Here is a 12,872-nt window from a genome sequence, read left to right on the forward strand (position 1 = left end):
TTATAATTAATATTTATAATTTCTTTATTTCTTTATTTTTTTATTTATTACCTCGCTAAAATCGGGTATTTTAACCCAATCGGCGGTAATAAATACAAATGTAATTCATTTTTGGGTATTTTTTTAAATAATTATTCGATAAATTATTTTAATCGATTTATTAAACATATTTATATATATTTTATAAAACGTTTACTTGGCCCAAATACGGCGTATAAGGGTTTGATAATTAAATATTTTATATTATTTTTACGCGCGGAATTTGGCGGTATTTATAATATAAATATAATTTACAATTAAAGGTTTAAACACGCTATAATAAATAAAAACGCGCAATAAAGTTTTTTTAATAAAGGTAAAAAATTAAATAAACGTAAAATAAACCGTTTTATATTATAATTATAAACCGCAATATTTTTTACCCAATAATATATTTTAATAACCAAATACGTAATTAGGAAACACTAATACCAATATATAATATAATAAACGAAACCACGTATTATTTAATATTATTAATTAAAAAAAATAATAATTATTTTATATAATTATTAATTATTTACCAATTTAATTATTTTTTTTGGAAAAACGTTAATATATTACCAAAATAGGTGATTTTATAGCGAATTTGGCGTATTATTTTACTAATTTTTATGATATTAATAAACGAAACGCCCTTAAAAAAATTATGAAAAATTTAACGGACGACTTTATTTGTTTTATTTTAATAATTAATTTATTATAATAATAAAATAGCGATTATTTTTTCCCATTTAAATATTATTTTTTTAGTTTTTTTAATAGGAATTTGAAAAAAAATTTCGAAAAAGTCCTCCAAATTATTAAAATTATCCACGTTTTTCTAATATTAATTTTAACGTTTTTTAAATAATTATAAAAAATGGTTATTATAATTTTATTATTTTAAATAATTATATAAAATAATTGTTTATTTTTTGGTAATAAATTTTGTTTTAAATTTATTTTCCATTTATTTTTATATAAATTAATCGACGTTATATATTTATAATTAACGCGTAATTTCGATTTTTACCGTAATAATATTATATTAAATTATTTACGCGCGCAATTTACAAATAATTTAATTTTATCGCCATTATTTATTTATTTTTTAAACTTTTTATTACGGTTTCGTAAATTTTGGGTTTTACGACCAATATTATTATTTATTTTGCGTTTGGGTATTATTTTTGGTTAATATTTAATTATAATTAAAATTATTGTGGAATATGTAAATTTTTACCCATATTTATTAATAATATTTATTTTTGCAAATAATGGTTTTTCCAATATAAAATAAAACCGTAATTAAATTATAAAATTGTAAAATTTGTAAAAATTTGGAATTTTTATTATTGTAATTAAATTTTAAAATTCGGAAATTTTTTTACAAACGGTGTTTTTTTAATTAGGTTAATCCCATATTCACCCCATATTTTATCCAATTAAAAAAACGCTGCTATTTAAAAAAAATTTTACGTTAATTTTAATTAAATTTAACCTCGTCCCCCCATAATTCTTTTTTTTGGTAATTACGTAATAATTTTCGTTTTTCCACCCAATTATTTATTTAACCCCAATTATTACCGATTTAAATTATTTATTTAATAATTATTTTTTATAACCATTTTATTATTTAATTTTAATTAATTATAATATTTTTTTTTCATAATCTATTTTTACCAAAACGTTTTGTAAAATTTTTAAAATAAAAATAATACGTAACTTTTATACGGGTAAAACGTCCAAAATATTTTTTAAAACCGCGGGTAAAAAGAATATTGCTAAAAAACGCAAAAATATACGTTTTAAACCGGGTAATATATTTTTATTTTTTTATTATATATTTAATTTATTTATTTAATTTTATTTTAATTATTTTTTTGCGCAAAATTTAAAAAATGCAGCGAATTTTCGAATTAATTATTTCCAAAACACCTTTTTAATATTTAATCCGAAAAACTATTTACAAATATTTACCTTATTGCAAGCTTTTTACGTTTATTATCGTGGTTTTATAAAAAATTATTAAAATATTTTTCACCAATTTTTTTATTGGTAAATCTTTTTATTTTATTATATTATAATTATTTATTATAATTATTTTAATATAAAAAAATTTTTAATTTTTACATTATATATATTTACCGTATTATTATCCAAATTAAAAATATAAATTTCGTTAAATTTATTTTTAATATTATAGATAATTAAACATACCCGCATATTAATATATAATTTTAATTTATATTTTATAATATTATACCCGTTAAAAATAATTTTAAACCTAAAAAAAAACCAAGTACCCGTTTTAATATAAATAAATATTTTAATTAAAAATTATTATAATTTTTTATTACGTAACGCCCGTAAATAAACGGAAAAATAAATGGTAAGATTTTTATTATTGGAAAACGTATTATTCCGGAAAAAATTCCCAACCCTTTTTTTAAATTTTCGTTTAAAAATTTACCTCCGGTTTAAAAAAAAATAAATTAAATATTTCGCCGTTTAAATTATTTAATTTTATTTTTTATATTATTAAAAAGAATTTTAATGATAACGAAATTCTTTTTAACGATAACGCCAAATTTAACGAAAAAAAATTTAATTTATTATTATATCCGAAAAAAATAATAATATATTTTTATTTTAATTTAATAATTTAATATAATATAAAATAATTATAAAAAATAATTACAATTTTTTAAAATTTAAGTTATTTTATTTAATTAAATATATAAATATTTTATTTTTTCCAATAATTTTTTCGTAAATTTAAATTTTGTATAAAATCCGCGGGTTACCCAATTCGGGCTTTGGCAGGCCTTAAGTAAAATGATTAAAATTAATTCTCTTATTGGTCCGCTATATCCTTCCTTTACAAAAGTCTCTTTGAAAAGCTCTCAAAATGCAAATCTTCAGGCTTATTGCCCTTTTTACCGTCGGCGCCATGGCCCTGCCCACTCCAATCAAGGTTACCGATACCAACCACCATGATATTACTCAGCAAGCCAAGACCTGTGAAATCCAGGCTGGCCTTAACAATATTGGCCAACGTTCAACTGACGCTAGCAACAGCCTTGAAAAGCGAGCTAAATACCCGTGTCTTGGTTGCGGGACTGTCTTTTTAACCGCGGAATCTTTCGAAAGTCAGGCGCACAAAGACAGCTGCCAAACGGGGAAGTGAATGTGAGGAGACAAAGTTCCGCGCATTTGAACTTGCCGTAATTTAGAAAAGCAAATGATCACCGTTGTTCAAAGGGCCTGAAATATATTTAGGCTGAAATAAATATATTCAGGCGATTTGCACATGCCTTTATTTTGCTGTGGTTGACAAAAGCTTCATTGGCGCGTGGCATATAGGAGTGGAAACGTATATGAGGTAATATTTTCAAATCAGAGTTAAGTACAATACCCCATTTGTGTTAAAAGTATTGTTCAGTTACAGTCAAATATAAAAGTTGGCCAACTTAAACCCTTGAAATAAATACTTGCAAGCCAGATTATTCTAATGCCGCAAGTGGTATGAAAACGAAGCGAGCTTTTTATTCATCCAGATGACATATGATGTGGAAGGAAATACATCGCTCGCTTGCTGTCGAGACTCGGGATTGTCGCAACACCATTGTTACAAGTTACCGAACCTGGCAGCTGATCCCATGTAAGCCCGGCTTCCAATATCATACACTCATAACACCAAGAACCTCTTCATTAGTGCCCCTCCTGTCATAATACCCAGGGTACATTGTTCAGCAACTTATCTATTATTCTACATCTCGACAATCCTATTCACTGTTCGTTGCCTCCTCAGTGTGTCGCCTCGCCTGAGCGAAACTCAGCTTAGGGTGTTAAAGCTACTCTATACAAGACATAGCAGTAGCTGGTGATAGTATTTCGACAGCTCAAGCCGAGATAGAAAAAAAGACAATGCCCCCTTTGATGCAAAGTCGTCAGGTTGGCGGTCTGATAAGCAGAATAAACGCATCTATCACGTGAACCTCGGTAGCACAACTACTTGGCAATGAAGGATCTGATATGCGGCTTGGGTTCTGGGGCCTTTTGCAGCTACTTCATATGGCCGGGAGGCCATATTGGGATATTGAATTAGGAGCCAGTGATAGACGACAGTCCTGGCCCTTACACCGAGAGAATATCTCCCGTGGTCTTTTCAACCGTTACCAAAAAATTACTGCATTCTTTGGCGTCGCCTCAAATGAGACCAGCTTTATTCACCTACTGCGGTAAAAGCTTTTCGCAGAGCTTCATTTCCTTGGTCTCTAGACGCTACTGTTCGTTCTCCTGGGCCTCCCGGTCTAGACTCTCGGCACCCTTGATCTTCCTCAGTGCTGCCCCAGGGTAGTGGTCATATTGGTTGGGAGCCATTTGAAATGTTTCCATTGGAAGGCAGCCAGGTATGGGTATCCGTACCTACTATTGTCACGCAGCATCCGGGACCCCGGCAGCCCATGGACTGGGATCTAAAAGGAGGTACACAATGAGCTCGCCTCTTCGCGGAGCAGTGTCACACACGACGTCCAGGGCTGCAACTGCTGCATCGGGTGACAGAAATCACGTCAGTCATCGTCGAGAGTCGTGAGCTGTAGGGATAGACATTGTCATAACTCGAATGATGGCTGCTACCAGGCTCACAGTACGACTCATATATCCGCAAAAGAAAAGAAAAGGAAATTCCAATAATTGCAAACGTATCTCCAAAACATGATTTGTCAAACAATATAATTAGCCACACAGATATGCTTTGGATGACAGTTAGGCTCAAGGCGCTATGTAAAGTCCACACTTCAGAGACCCATGGAATATTCGGCAGCTTGAAGGCCGCTTTTTTAACCATCCTTATTTTGAATTTGGAAGCAAAACATAGAGATCTTGAGTAGTAGCTTGAGATATTACCGAATGCATGCTATACAATATATACGATAGATTAAAACGGGTTGAAGATCGTTTGTCGACATCATTGAAAAGGTAACTGGCAGAGAAGATTTACCATCTTCCGCGTTTAAATTTGCTGTATTGATGCACTCAACAACTCAAATTCACAAATCTTAACTTAGTATGCAACGATAGCCTGTTGAAGGCTATTTTACTATAGCAGAAATGATTGATTTCTCCTTGCTTTGCCCGATGCAGCTGTACAGGTTCCACATTTTGGACTCAGGCGCATATGTCCATTCATTTCATCAATTCATAAGGAATGCAAGGAGCAGATATGCTCAAGAAGGAAATGCAAATAGCACACAACCAAACCCAAAATCAAACATCCTGCCAAGTAAATATCATGCCCACATAAATCGTACCATTTAAAACTCCTCCCTTAGTAAGAGTCTTCCATATCGGCCTTGCCGCCGTCCCTGCGGGCAACATCAGCCTTACCGGCAACGTCAGCTTTGCCACCATCGCGACGAGCAATATCCGCCTTGCCGGCAACGTCGGCCTTTCCGCCATCGCGGCGAGCGACATCAGCCTTGCCGGAAACGTCGGCCTTTCCGCCATCGCGGCGAGCGATATCCGCCTTACCGGCAACGTCGGCCTTTCCGCCATCGCGGCGAGCGATATCCGCCTTACCGGCAACGTCGGCCTTTCCGCCGTCCCTGCGGGCCACGTCCGCCTTTCCGGCCACGTCGGCTTTGCCACCGTCCCTCTTAGTCATGTCGGCCTTCCCGGCGACATCCGCCTTGCCACCATCACGGCGAGCGACGTCTGCCTTACCGGCAACGTCGGCTTTGCCACCGTCCCTCTTGGCTATGTCTGCCTTGCCAGCCACATCGGCCTTACCGCCGTCCCTGCGGGCCACGTCCGCCTTACCGGCAACATCTGACTTGCCACCATCCCTGCGGGCCACGTCCGCCTTGCCGGCGACGTCGGCCTTACCGCCATCACGGCGAGCGATGTCTGCCTTACCAGCAACATCAGATTTACCGCCGTCTCTCTTGGCTACGTCTGCCTTACCGGCAACATCTGACTTGCCGCCGTCCCTGCGGGCAACGTCGGCCTTTCCAGCCACGTCGGCTTTTCCGCCGTCCCTCTTGGCCACGTCGGCCTTGCCAGCAACATCGGACTTGCCGCCATCCCGACGAGCAATGTCTGCCTTGCCAGCCACGTCGGCCTTGCCGCCATCCCTCCTGGTGATATCGGCCTTACCGGCAACATCAGCCTTGCCCAGGTCGCGGGCATAGTCTGCCTTTCCAGCCACATCGGCCTTGCCGCCATCCCTCCTGGCAATGTCGGCCTTGCCCATGTCAGCTTTGCCCATGGGTGCGGTGGGAAGAGCGACGGCAGTGTAGGCCAAGATGGCGTAAACGGCGGCCTGAGTGAGCTTCATGTTGGCGGTTTTGTTATTGGGAGGATAAGATAAAAAGTATAATGTGTATGAGTGTTCGAGAGTCTGGTCTCGGTGAAAAGTAGCAAGAGTGGTTGATAGAACTTGATAGTTTTGCTTCCGGCGCAGTGTTTCAGATGCCTGTGGGGATGAGGAAACAAAAGATTGAGTGTACGACCGGCAGCACAATGACTTCTTTATATACACCGTCATGAATCACAAAACTGTATTTTCATTTCATTTCTAAGTCTGATATTTTGCTGTCGGGGAGTTGCTGATACCGAAAGCGGCTTCGGCATACGCTTTGGGGATAAGCCGTCAACGGCCAGCCCTGTTCGGTTGTTTGACAGGGCGATTGTGCCAATGTAACCTGTTTCACACAAATGATGCAGTCAAATGACACGGCTTACAATTGCATTAGCTAGAACCGCTATTCGCGGACAAACATAGTCCAGGTTAATTTGACCTATGATAAGAGGGGCATGTTGCATTGCCATCCACGACATATCGAACATACAAGGCGTGAGATTGTTGTATCTTCCCTGATTTATGGAGATTGTCAAATTAGGCTGCCGAGTACATGACTTGTGACTTGCTTGAAATCGCATATGCAGCTGAATGACAATGCGTAATGAAGGCATTGCCTAGATTTGCTTGATCGACGGAAGTATCCCGTTCGACGTATTCCTCTCGCTACGAGGGGTAGGTTGCATTGCCACGTATCACATCACATACAGAGAAGTACCCGTCTCTTCTGTTTTACTCGATGATTTATAGGATGAAAAAGGTGGGGTGTTTGCATAAGGCGATGACAGGAAACCGACATACCCTTTCCGTACATCAGGTGTGACCCTGGCTGAAAGGGATAGAGACACCTGTGCGTCAGTGATGCTCTCATCCAGGTGAAGAGTCTGTCTTTCCAGTTTCCTCCATCTTTTCTTTCTTCATCTCGTTCCGTCCACCCTCAGTCTCGTTTTCTTACAAGATACCACCCAAGAGAAGCAAGCACTTTCACTCAACCCACACAAAGACACAACTTAGCCAGATGCATACACTACTACCTTTTCTCTCTAACGCCTACACAAGATTGAATCAAACTCTACCAAAAAAACAAGCCTCGCCTTCCATGGAGTCCAAAAACTCCCAGACATATGAACGCTCCAGCGACGGGCTTTTGAGCTCGTTCCGCGACGACTCGCTGAGCGAAGATGCCCCCACGCTCTGGGAGCAAAAGCTCCCCTGGTATCGCTCCAAGTACCGAAAGCCGCTGGGGATCGCGGGCTGCCTCATCGTCTTGCTCGGGGGCACAGCCATTTACCAAGCGATGCAGCTCTCGCATCACCACCCTCGCACCGTCACGGGCTTCGAGGCCGGCAAGTCTGGTCGATGCGGCTTCACCGCCCCCGAGGCCATAGCCAAGGGCTGCGTCTTTGACTACATGAACTTCAGCTGGCAGCCGCCCGAGTGCTACGACCACGAGCTCGACTTGGAGCACTCGAAGAGGATGCGGGCTGAACGTCCCGTCCGTTGGTGGGCGGACGCAAACCTCACGATGCCCCTGCCGGACGACAAGGAGGTCCTCAAGATGTACAGCGAGGTTTGGGTGGAGCGCCGTTTCCACTACAAGCATTGCATGTACAGCTGGGACAGTCTCCATCTGAGCTACGAGGATGGTCGCCCGATTCCGGATCTTCAGACCGTTCATCACTCTAGGCATTGCGCCATGATTCTGGACAAGGCCATCAAAGTAGATAACGGCACCGAAGTGCTCATCGAACACGCCGTTACCTGGTTCTCCGCATGTGTCTGGCCTAGAGCCTAAGTAGACTCATGATAACGGAGAAGAAAGAAAAAGAAAAAAAATGGATACATGCGCTTAGCAGGGACTACTATGTAGCTAGCTCTAGATGGTAAACGACAAGGGAGTGCGTAAGACGAAGACGGATTGGTGGAGCAGAGAGGAGGGATGTTCCTTGATGGATTTGTCAGACACAAGATTGTTCACGTGTCAAGTTGCTTGCTTTCACTATGGCTTTGAGAAACTTCTGCAGTATAGTATAGTCTTGGCTTTGGAATCCAGATAATTCATGCCCACAATCCTTGTCATTTCAAGTTGGAACGATGTCATGTGTCTGCGGCTACGTAGTACAGATTTGGCGTTCATCAGGGTCCCTTTAGCGTTCCTTCGAGTTCTCCGCAAGGTCCACTTTGCAACCCTACCCGTTTGGGAAAAAGTAAAGTAAAGTTAACTAACCTACTCTATTTCCAGCAAGGTTCTTCCCTTCCGCCATGAACTACTACGTAAGAACATTCCCCTTATTCGTTAGATAAGTTTCCAAAACTTAATTTGATTGCAGAAAGCCGCTGCTCAGCCGCCCCGCCTCAAATGTACTGCCAAGGGTCGAACCAATTGAGGCTATAGCTTCCCTGGATCTTGTGATGAGGACACCCACTAGATTCGAGTGATTATGTATAGTGCTGACTCAAATGACGCAGGGTAACCAGTCGGTGTTGAAACCTTATTGCGAATAAAAGAGGAAAATGTGGAGGTGTCTGTTTGGTCGCTTATTGTTCTTCACCGTCGCATTCGCAATACTACGGTATACTATAGTACGAATATAGTACCTTGATGTGGGAGGGCGGGGCCGAACATGTCCACTCGACCAAAACCCAAGAGACGTCAATCTTCCAGAAAATGTAACATTGCCTACAGTGAAGGGTCAGAGGTTAACAAGCTCAAGAATAAGGTTTATAACCGACTGCCACAATTGCGTAATCCCACTACGGATCAATGAATCCGTTGTTTGTTTGGAGGGCGGGGAAACACGCCATCCTTGGCCGGTGTCGGCCCATATCACCTGTGGATCTATCAAGAAACAATATCTGTGGTTCGGGCGTTGGTGTCACCTTTGACACTCAGGGACAAGGGTCAAAATTGAGGGGAAGGGTTTGTCTCCGCCATCCGTTGTGGATCTTATTGGTCGTTTATCTGATCGGCGATTCGACTTTGTCGGCATTAGAGTCTCATCCCGCACACCGTACGACGCTCAGGAACGTACACAAGTAACTGACTTTACTTGTATTTTTAAATGACAGACAAGGCGCCCCATACCAGGACCCTTTTGCCACTCACCTGCTAGACTAAAATATCCTCCCCAATACAAAGTCCACAGCTAGGTACTTTGTCCACATCACATCACACATCACATTACCAAGCAACAAATCATCAACATGGGTTACGCAAAGAACGACTCCAAGGCTGCAAATGCCTCGTCGGTCGAGATCCCATTCGACATGCCTGTCATTGACTACAAGGGTATGCACGGCAGCCCGGAAGAGCGCGCGAAGTGGCTGAAGGAGCTGGATAGGGGATTCCAAATCTATGGATTCTGCTATCTGTCCAACTCTACCATTTCTCAAGAGCTGCTTGACGAGGCGTTTGAGTGGGTAAGCTGATATCTTCACTAATGGTCTTGTCATTCACCAACGGTTTTGCTAACTTGACAACTATCAGTCGCGCAAACTCTTTGCGCTCCCATTTGAGACCAAGATGAAGGCGGAGCACCCTGCATATGAGACCCCTTATAGTCACCGTGGGTATGCCAAGCAGGGAGTTGGCCACACCGTGCAGTTGCTTTTTGATCATGACGAGATTGAAAAGACCAAAATCACTGAGCCGGAGATCAAGGAGACGTTTGAGCTGGGCAACGGTCTCCCAAACAGCGGGCTGGTTCCCAACAACTACGTTCCCGAAGAGGACCTGCCTGGTTTCCGAGCATTCCACGAGAAGTGGTTTGTGGAGTGCACCAAGCTCGCCCAGAGCCTGCTCAAGGACTGCGGCGACGCGCTGGGGCTCAAGGATCCAGAACTGTTCTGCAAGCAACACTCGATGAACGACGCCCACATCAGCTTGATGCACTACCCTGAGATCTCCATTGAACCACTGCACAGCGGCAAGGCGGCCCGCCTGAATGCCCACACTGACTACGGCAGCCTGACCATGCTCTTCCAGGGTGAGATTGGCGGGCTGGAGGTGTACGACGGTGAGGTCTTCAAGCCCATCGTGCCCAAGAAGGGTACCATCATCCTCAACGTGGGTGACATGCTCGAGAGACAGTCCAACGGCCGCTGGAAGAGCTCGCTCCACCGTGTGGTGGGCCCCCGCGACATCATGATGCAGGAGGGCTTCGACCCCAAGGGCACCGTGGTCGACAGGTATACCATTGTCTACTTTTGCCAGCCCGATGCCTCGGTCATGATCGAAACTGCGCCCGGCTGCGAAGAGCCCGGGGCCTGGAAGCCGACCATGGTGGGAGAATGGGGTGATAAGATGACCTCGCTCGAGTGGCTGCACAAGCGATATCTCGCCGAATTTCACTGAGCCGTCATGTATGATTTGGTTGTGCCTGGTTCGGCCAGAATGTGTAGATAAACTTTCTCCTTTTATTATTGTTTTTCTTTTTTCTTTTTTTTTTTTTTTTTTTTTTTTTTGATTCCCTCTTTAGGAAATAGTCAGGTAACACAATAAATTGGTTTGAGTTTGAATCGTTTGTTTCTCTGTATCCGAATTGGCGGAACCCCACGGTCCGACCCGTTGTTCACTACAACATAAAATACTCCACTTTGAATCAACACATCAACTGTATAAACACCTAACCCTGAGCTAGTGTAGGCATGTAGGTAGGTATTTATTTGCAAGTTGCAACGTCGTTTGACCACATCTATTACACAATATACAATATACCAAATAAATGAAAAGGACAAACGAGCATTTCCGTTTAACAGGTTCCAGCTACTAATGACTCGTTACGTCGCCTACACCGAAGTGCAAACAAGCATCAGATCACTGTCCACTGAAACGATGAAAAGGGACGGACTTGGCGTCACGGTAGTTGTTTCACCGAATAAGCTTTTGGGCATCACTTGACCACCTTCCCAAAGTGTTAATCGATGGATCGGTTGATTGGTGGGAGTCAATGTGACGTTGGGTTTGACTCGATATTGTTTTGCTTTGAAGGCTTCAACACGGACGCATTTTGGGGATACTTTACATACCCCGATGATGAGAGCGAAATACCGTTCCGTCTCTACGAAGGCTGCCACACAAATCACATCTGCTTCCCTGAAGGCTGGTTCTGGGTCATCTGGATCCTCTCATGGCAGGGCAACCCCACCGCCAGGCTGATGGACATGTTGACGTATCTTCTCGACTGCGCCGATGCCGGAGTGCCAGGTGACCAGATTCCAAGCACTGCCAAGGTGACCAAGATGTTTGGGCTCAAGTACCCCGAGGACCTGTCCTCGTACGGCTCCACCGAGGCTGAGCAAAAGTTTTACTACTTTGTGCGCAAGTAACCTCTCATCAACGAGTTCATGAGCCACTTCACACTGATCGAGGACCTCTACGGCCCCGAGACGACCTGGTTCGTCCGCAAGACCCTCACGTAACAATCAGCCGTCGTCTCCGGTGAGGGCTGGGTCGCCATCGGTGACGCCTGCGGCTTCACAAACCCGCTGCTGTCGCCGGGCATCAACGTCAACATGTCGATGTCGACATACGCCGCCGAGCTCACGCACACAGCATTGAATGCTGCGCGCGAGGCCAGCGACTCCTCGGCGGCAGAGCAGTCGATTAGCCAGACGTTTGCGCCCTAGGACAACTTTACAAAAGAATTGACCCCAGCGCTGAACAAGATGAACCGGTTTCGGTACGCTTGCTTCCGTGACCCAAGGCTCTGCCCGCAAGTGTCGTGCATCTGGCAGAATCTAGCTAGCGTCCTTGCCGGCTACGGGTCCATGCAGGGCAAGTTTACGCTGACGCGGGACACATTCCTCCGCTACGCCGCCAACTGGAGGTGGGTGTCCAAGGTTCCCGAATGGGAAAAGGTCGCAGATAACACCATGAGGCTGCTCGGACCAATCCCGCTCGGTGGTGGACCGGACGCTCCATGTACCTTTCAGCCACACGGCTTTTCGGCCAATCAAATTGGCCAAAAAGATCGCGCCCGTTCTAGTCTGAGGACATCTTGTCGATTATCGGCGCAAATGGAGGTTATCGCACAGTATACGCACTGTGTATGCACTGTATGCGCATTGGCGATACAGTTAAAACACTGTGTATTTATTTATTAATAAATACTTAATTAAATAAAAATGGTAAAAATATAATAAAAATATCGTTATAAAGCTTGGAATTAAAGCTTTTTAATGGTTATGGCCTTATATTTAGATACGTTATACAAAAATTAAAATAAAATTAAATAATAATATTATTATTTTTAACGCCCTATTTAAAAATTTATATATAAATAATAATATATATAAATTTTTTATTTATATAAAGTAATTAGTATAATTATAATAGCCCCCACGTATAATTTATTTTTCCAAATTATTGTTCGTTAATTTTTTATTTATATAAATATACGTTAAATTTAATATTTTATATAAATATTTAATAATTAATATATTTCTTAATAAAAGGTTTTATAAAAAAAAAACTCGACATAAT

General features: G+C 41.6%; 4 protein-coding genes across 4 annotated transcripts; 3 read left to right on the forward strand and 1 right to left on the reverse strand.

Annotated features, from left to right (window-relative positions):
- Nucleotides 1-5,356: 5,356 nt before the first annotated feature.
- On the reverse strand, nt 5,357-6,364 carry PgNI_10087 (uncharacterized protein; the record flags this gene model as incomplete). Its single annotated transcript, XM_031130063.1, has 1 exon — nt 5,357-6,364. One exon carries the CDS (start codon nt 6,362-6,364, stop codon nt 5,357-5,359), a length of 1,008 nt encoding a protein of 335 aa, XP_030979579.1.
- Nucleotides 6,365-7,487: 1,123 nt separating this feature from the next.
- PgNI_10088 (uncharacterized protein) lies at nt 7,488-8,183 on the forward strand (the record flags this gene model as incomplete). The annotated part of the gene is made up of 1 exon (XM_031130064.1): nt 7,488-8,183. One exon carries the CDS (start codon nt 7,488-7,490, stop codon nt 8,181-8,183), a length of 696 nt encoding a protein of 231 aa, XP_030979585.1.
- Nucleotides 8,184-9,459: 1,276 nt separating this feature from the next.
- Nucleotides 9,460-10,878, forward strand: PgNI_10089 (uncharacterized protein). Its single transcript, XM_031130065.1, has 2 exons — nt 9,460-9,808; nt 9,876-10,878. Exons 1-2 carry the CDS (start codon nt 9,593-9,595, stop codon nt 10,740-10,742), a joined length of 1,083 nt encoding a protein of 360 aa, XP_030979586.1. The 5' UTR covers nt 9,460-9,592; the 3' UTR covers nt 10,743-10,878.
- Nucleotides 10,879-11,311: 433 nt separating this feature from the next.
- PgNI_10090 (uncharacterized protein) lies at nt 11,312-12,016 on the forward strand (the record flags this gene model as incomplete). The annotated part of the gene is made up of 2 exons (XM_031130066.1): nt 11,312-11,704; nt 11,834-12,016. The coding sequence occupies 2 exons, from the start codon at nt 11,312-11,314 to the stop codon at nt 12,014-12,016; spliced, it is 576 nt and encodes a 191-aa protein (XP_030980120.1).
- Nucleotides 12,017-12,872: the final 856 nt, after the last annotated feature.

This window comes from Pyricularia grisea, chromosome VII (assembly GCF_004355905.1).
Source record: "Pyricularia grisea strain NI907 chromosome VII, whole genome shotgun sequence".
NCBI classification, from domain to species: domain Eukaryota; kingdom Fungi; phylum Ascomycota; class Sordariomycetes; order Magnaporthales; family Pyriculariaceae; genus Pyricularia; species Pyricularia grisea.

Coding starts and splice junctions, on each gene's coding strand:
- PgNI_10089 (XM_031130065.1), top strand. CDS start 9,593: ATGGGTTACGCAAAGAACGACTCCAAGGCTGCAAATGCCTCGTCGGTC. Junction 9,809..9,875: donor TTGACGAGGCGTTTGAGTGG/GTAAGCTGATAT, acceptor GACAACTATCAG/TCGCGCAAACTCTTTGCGCT.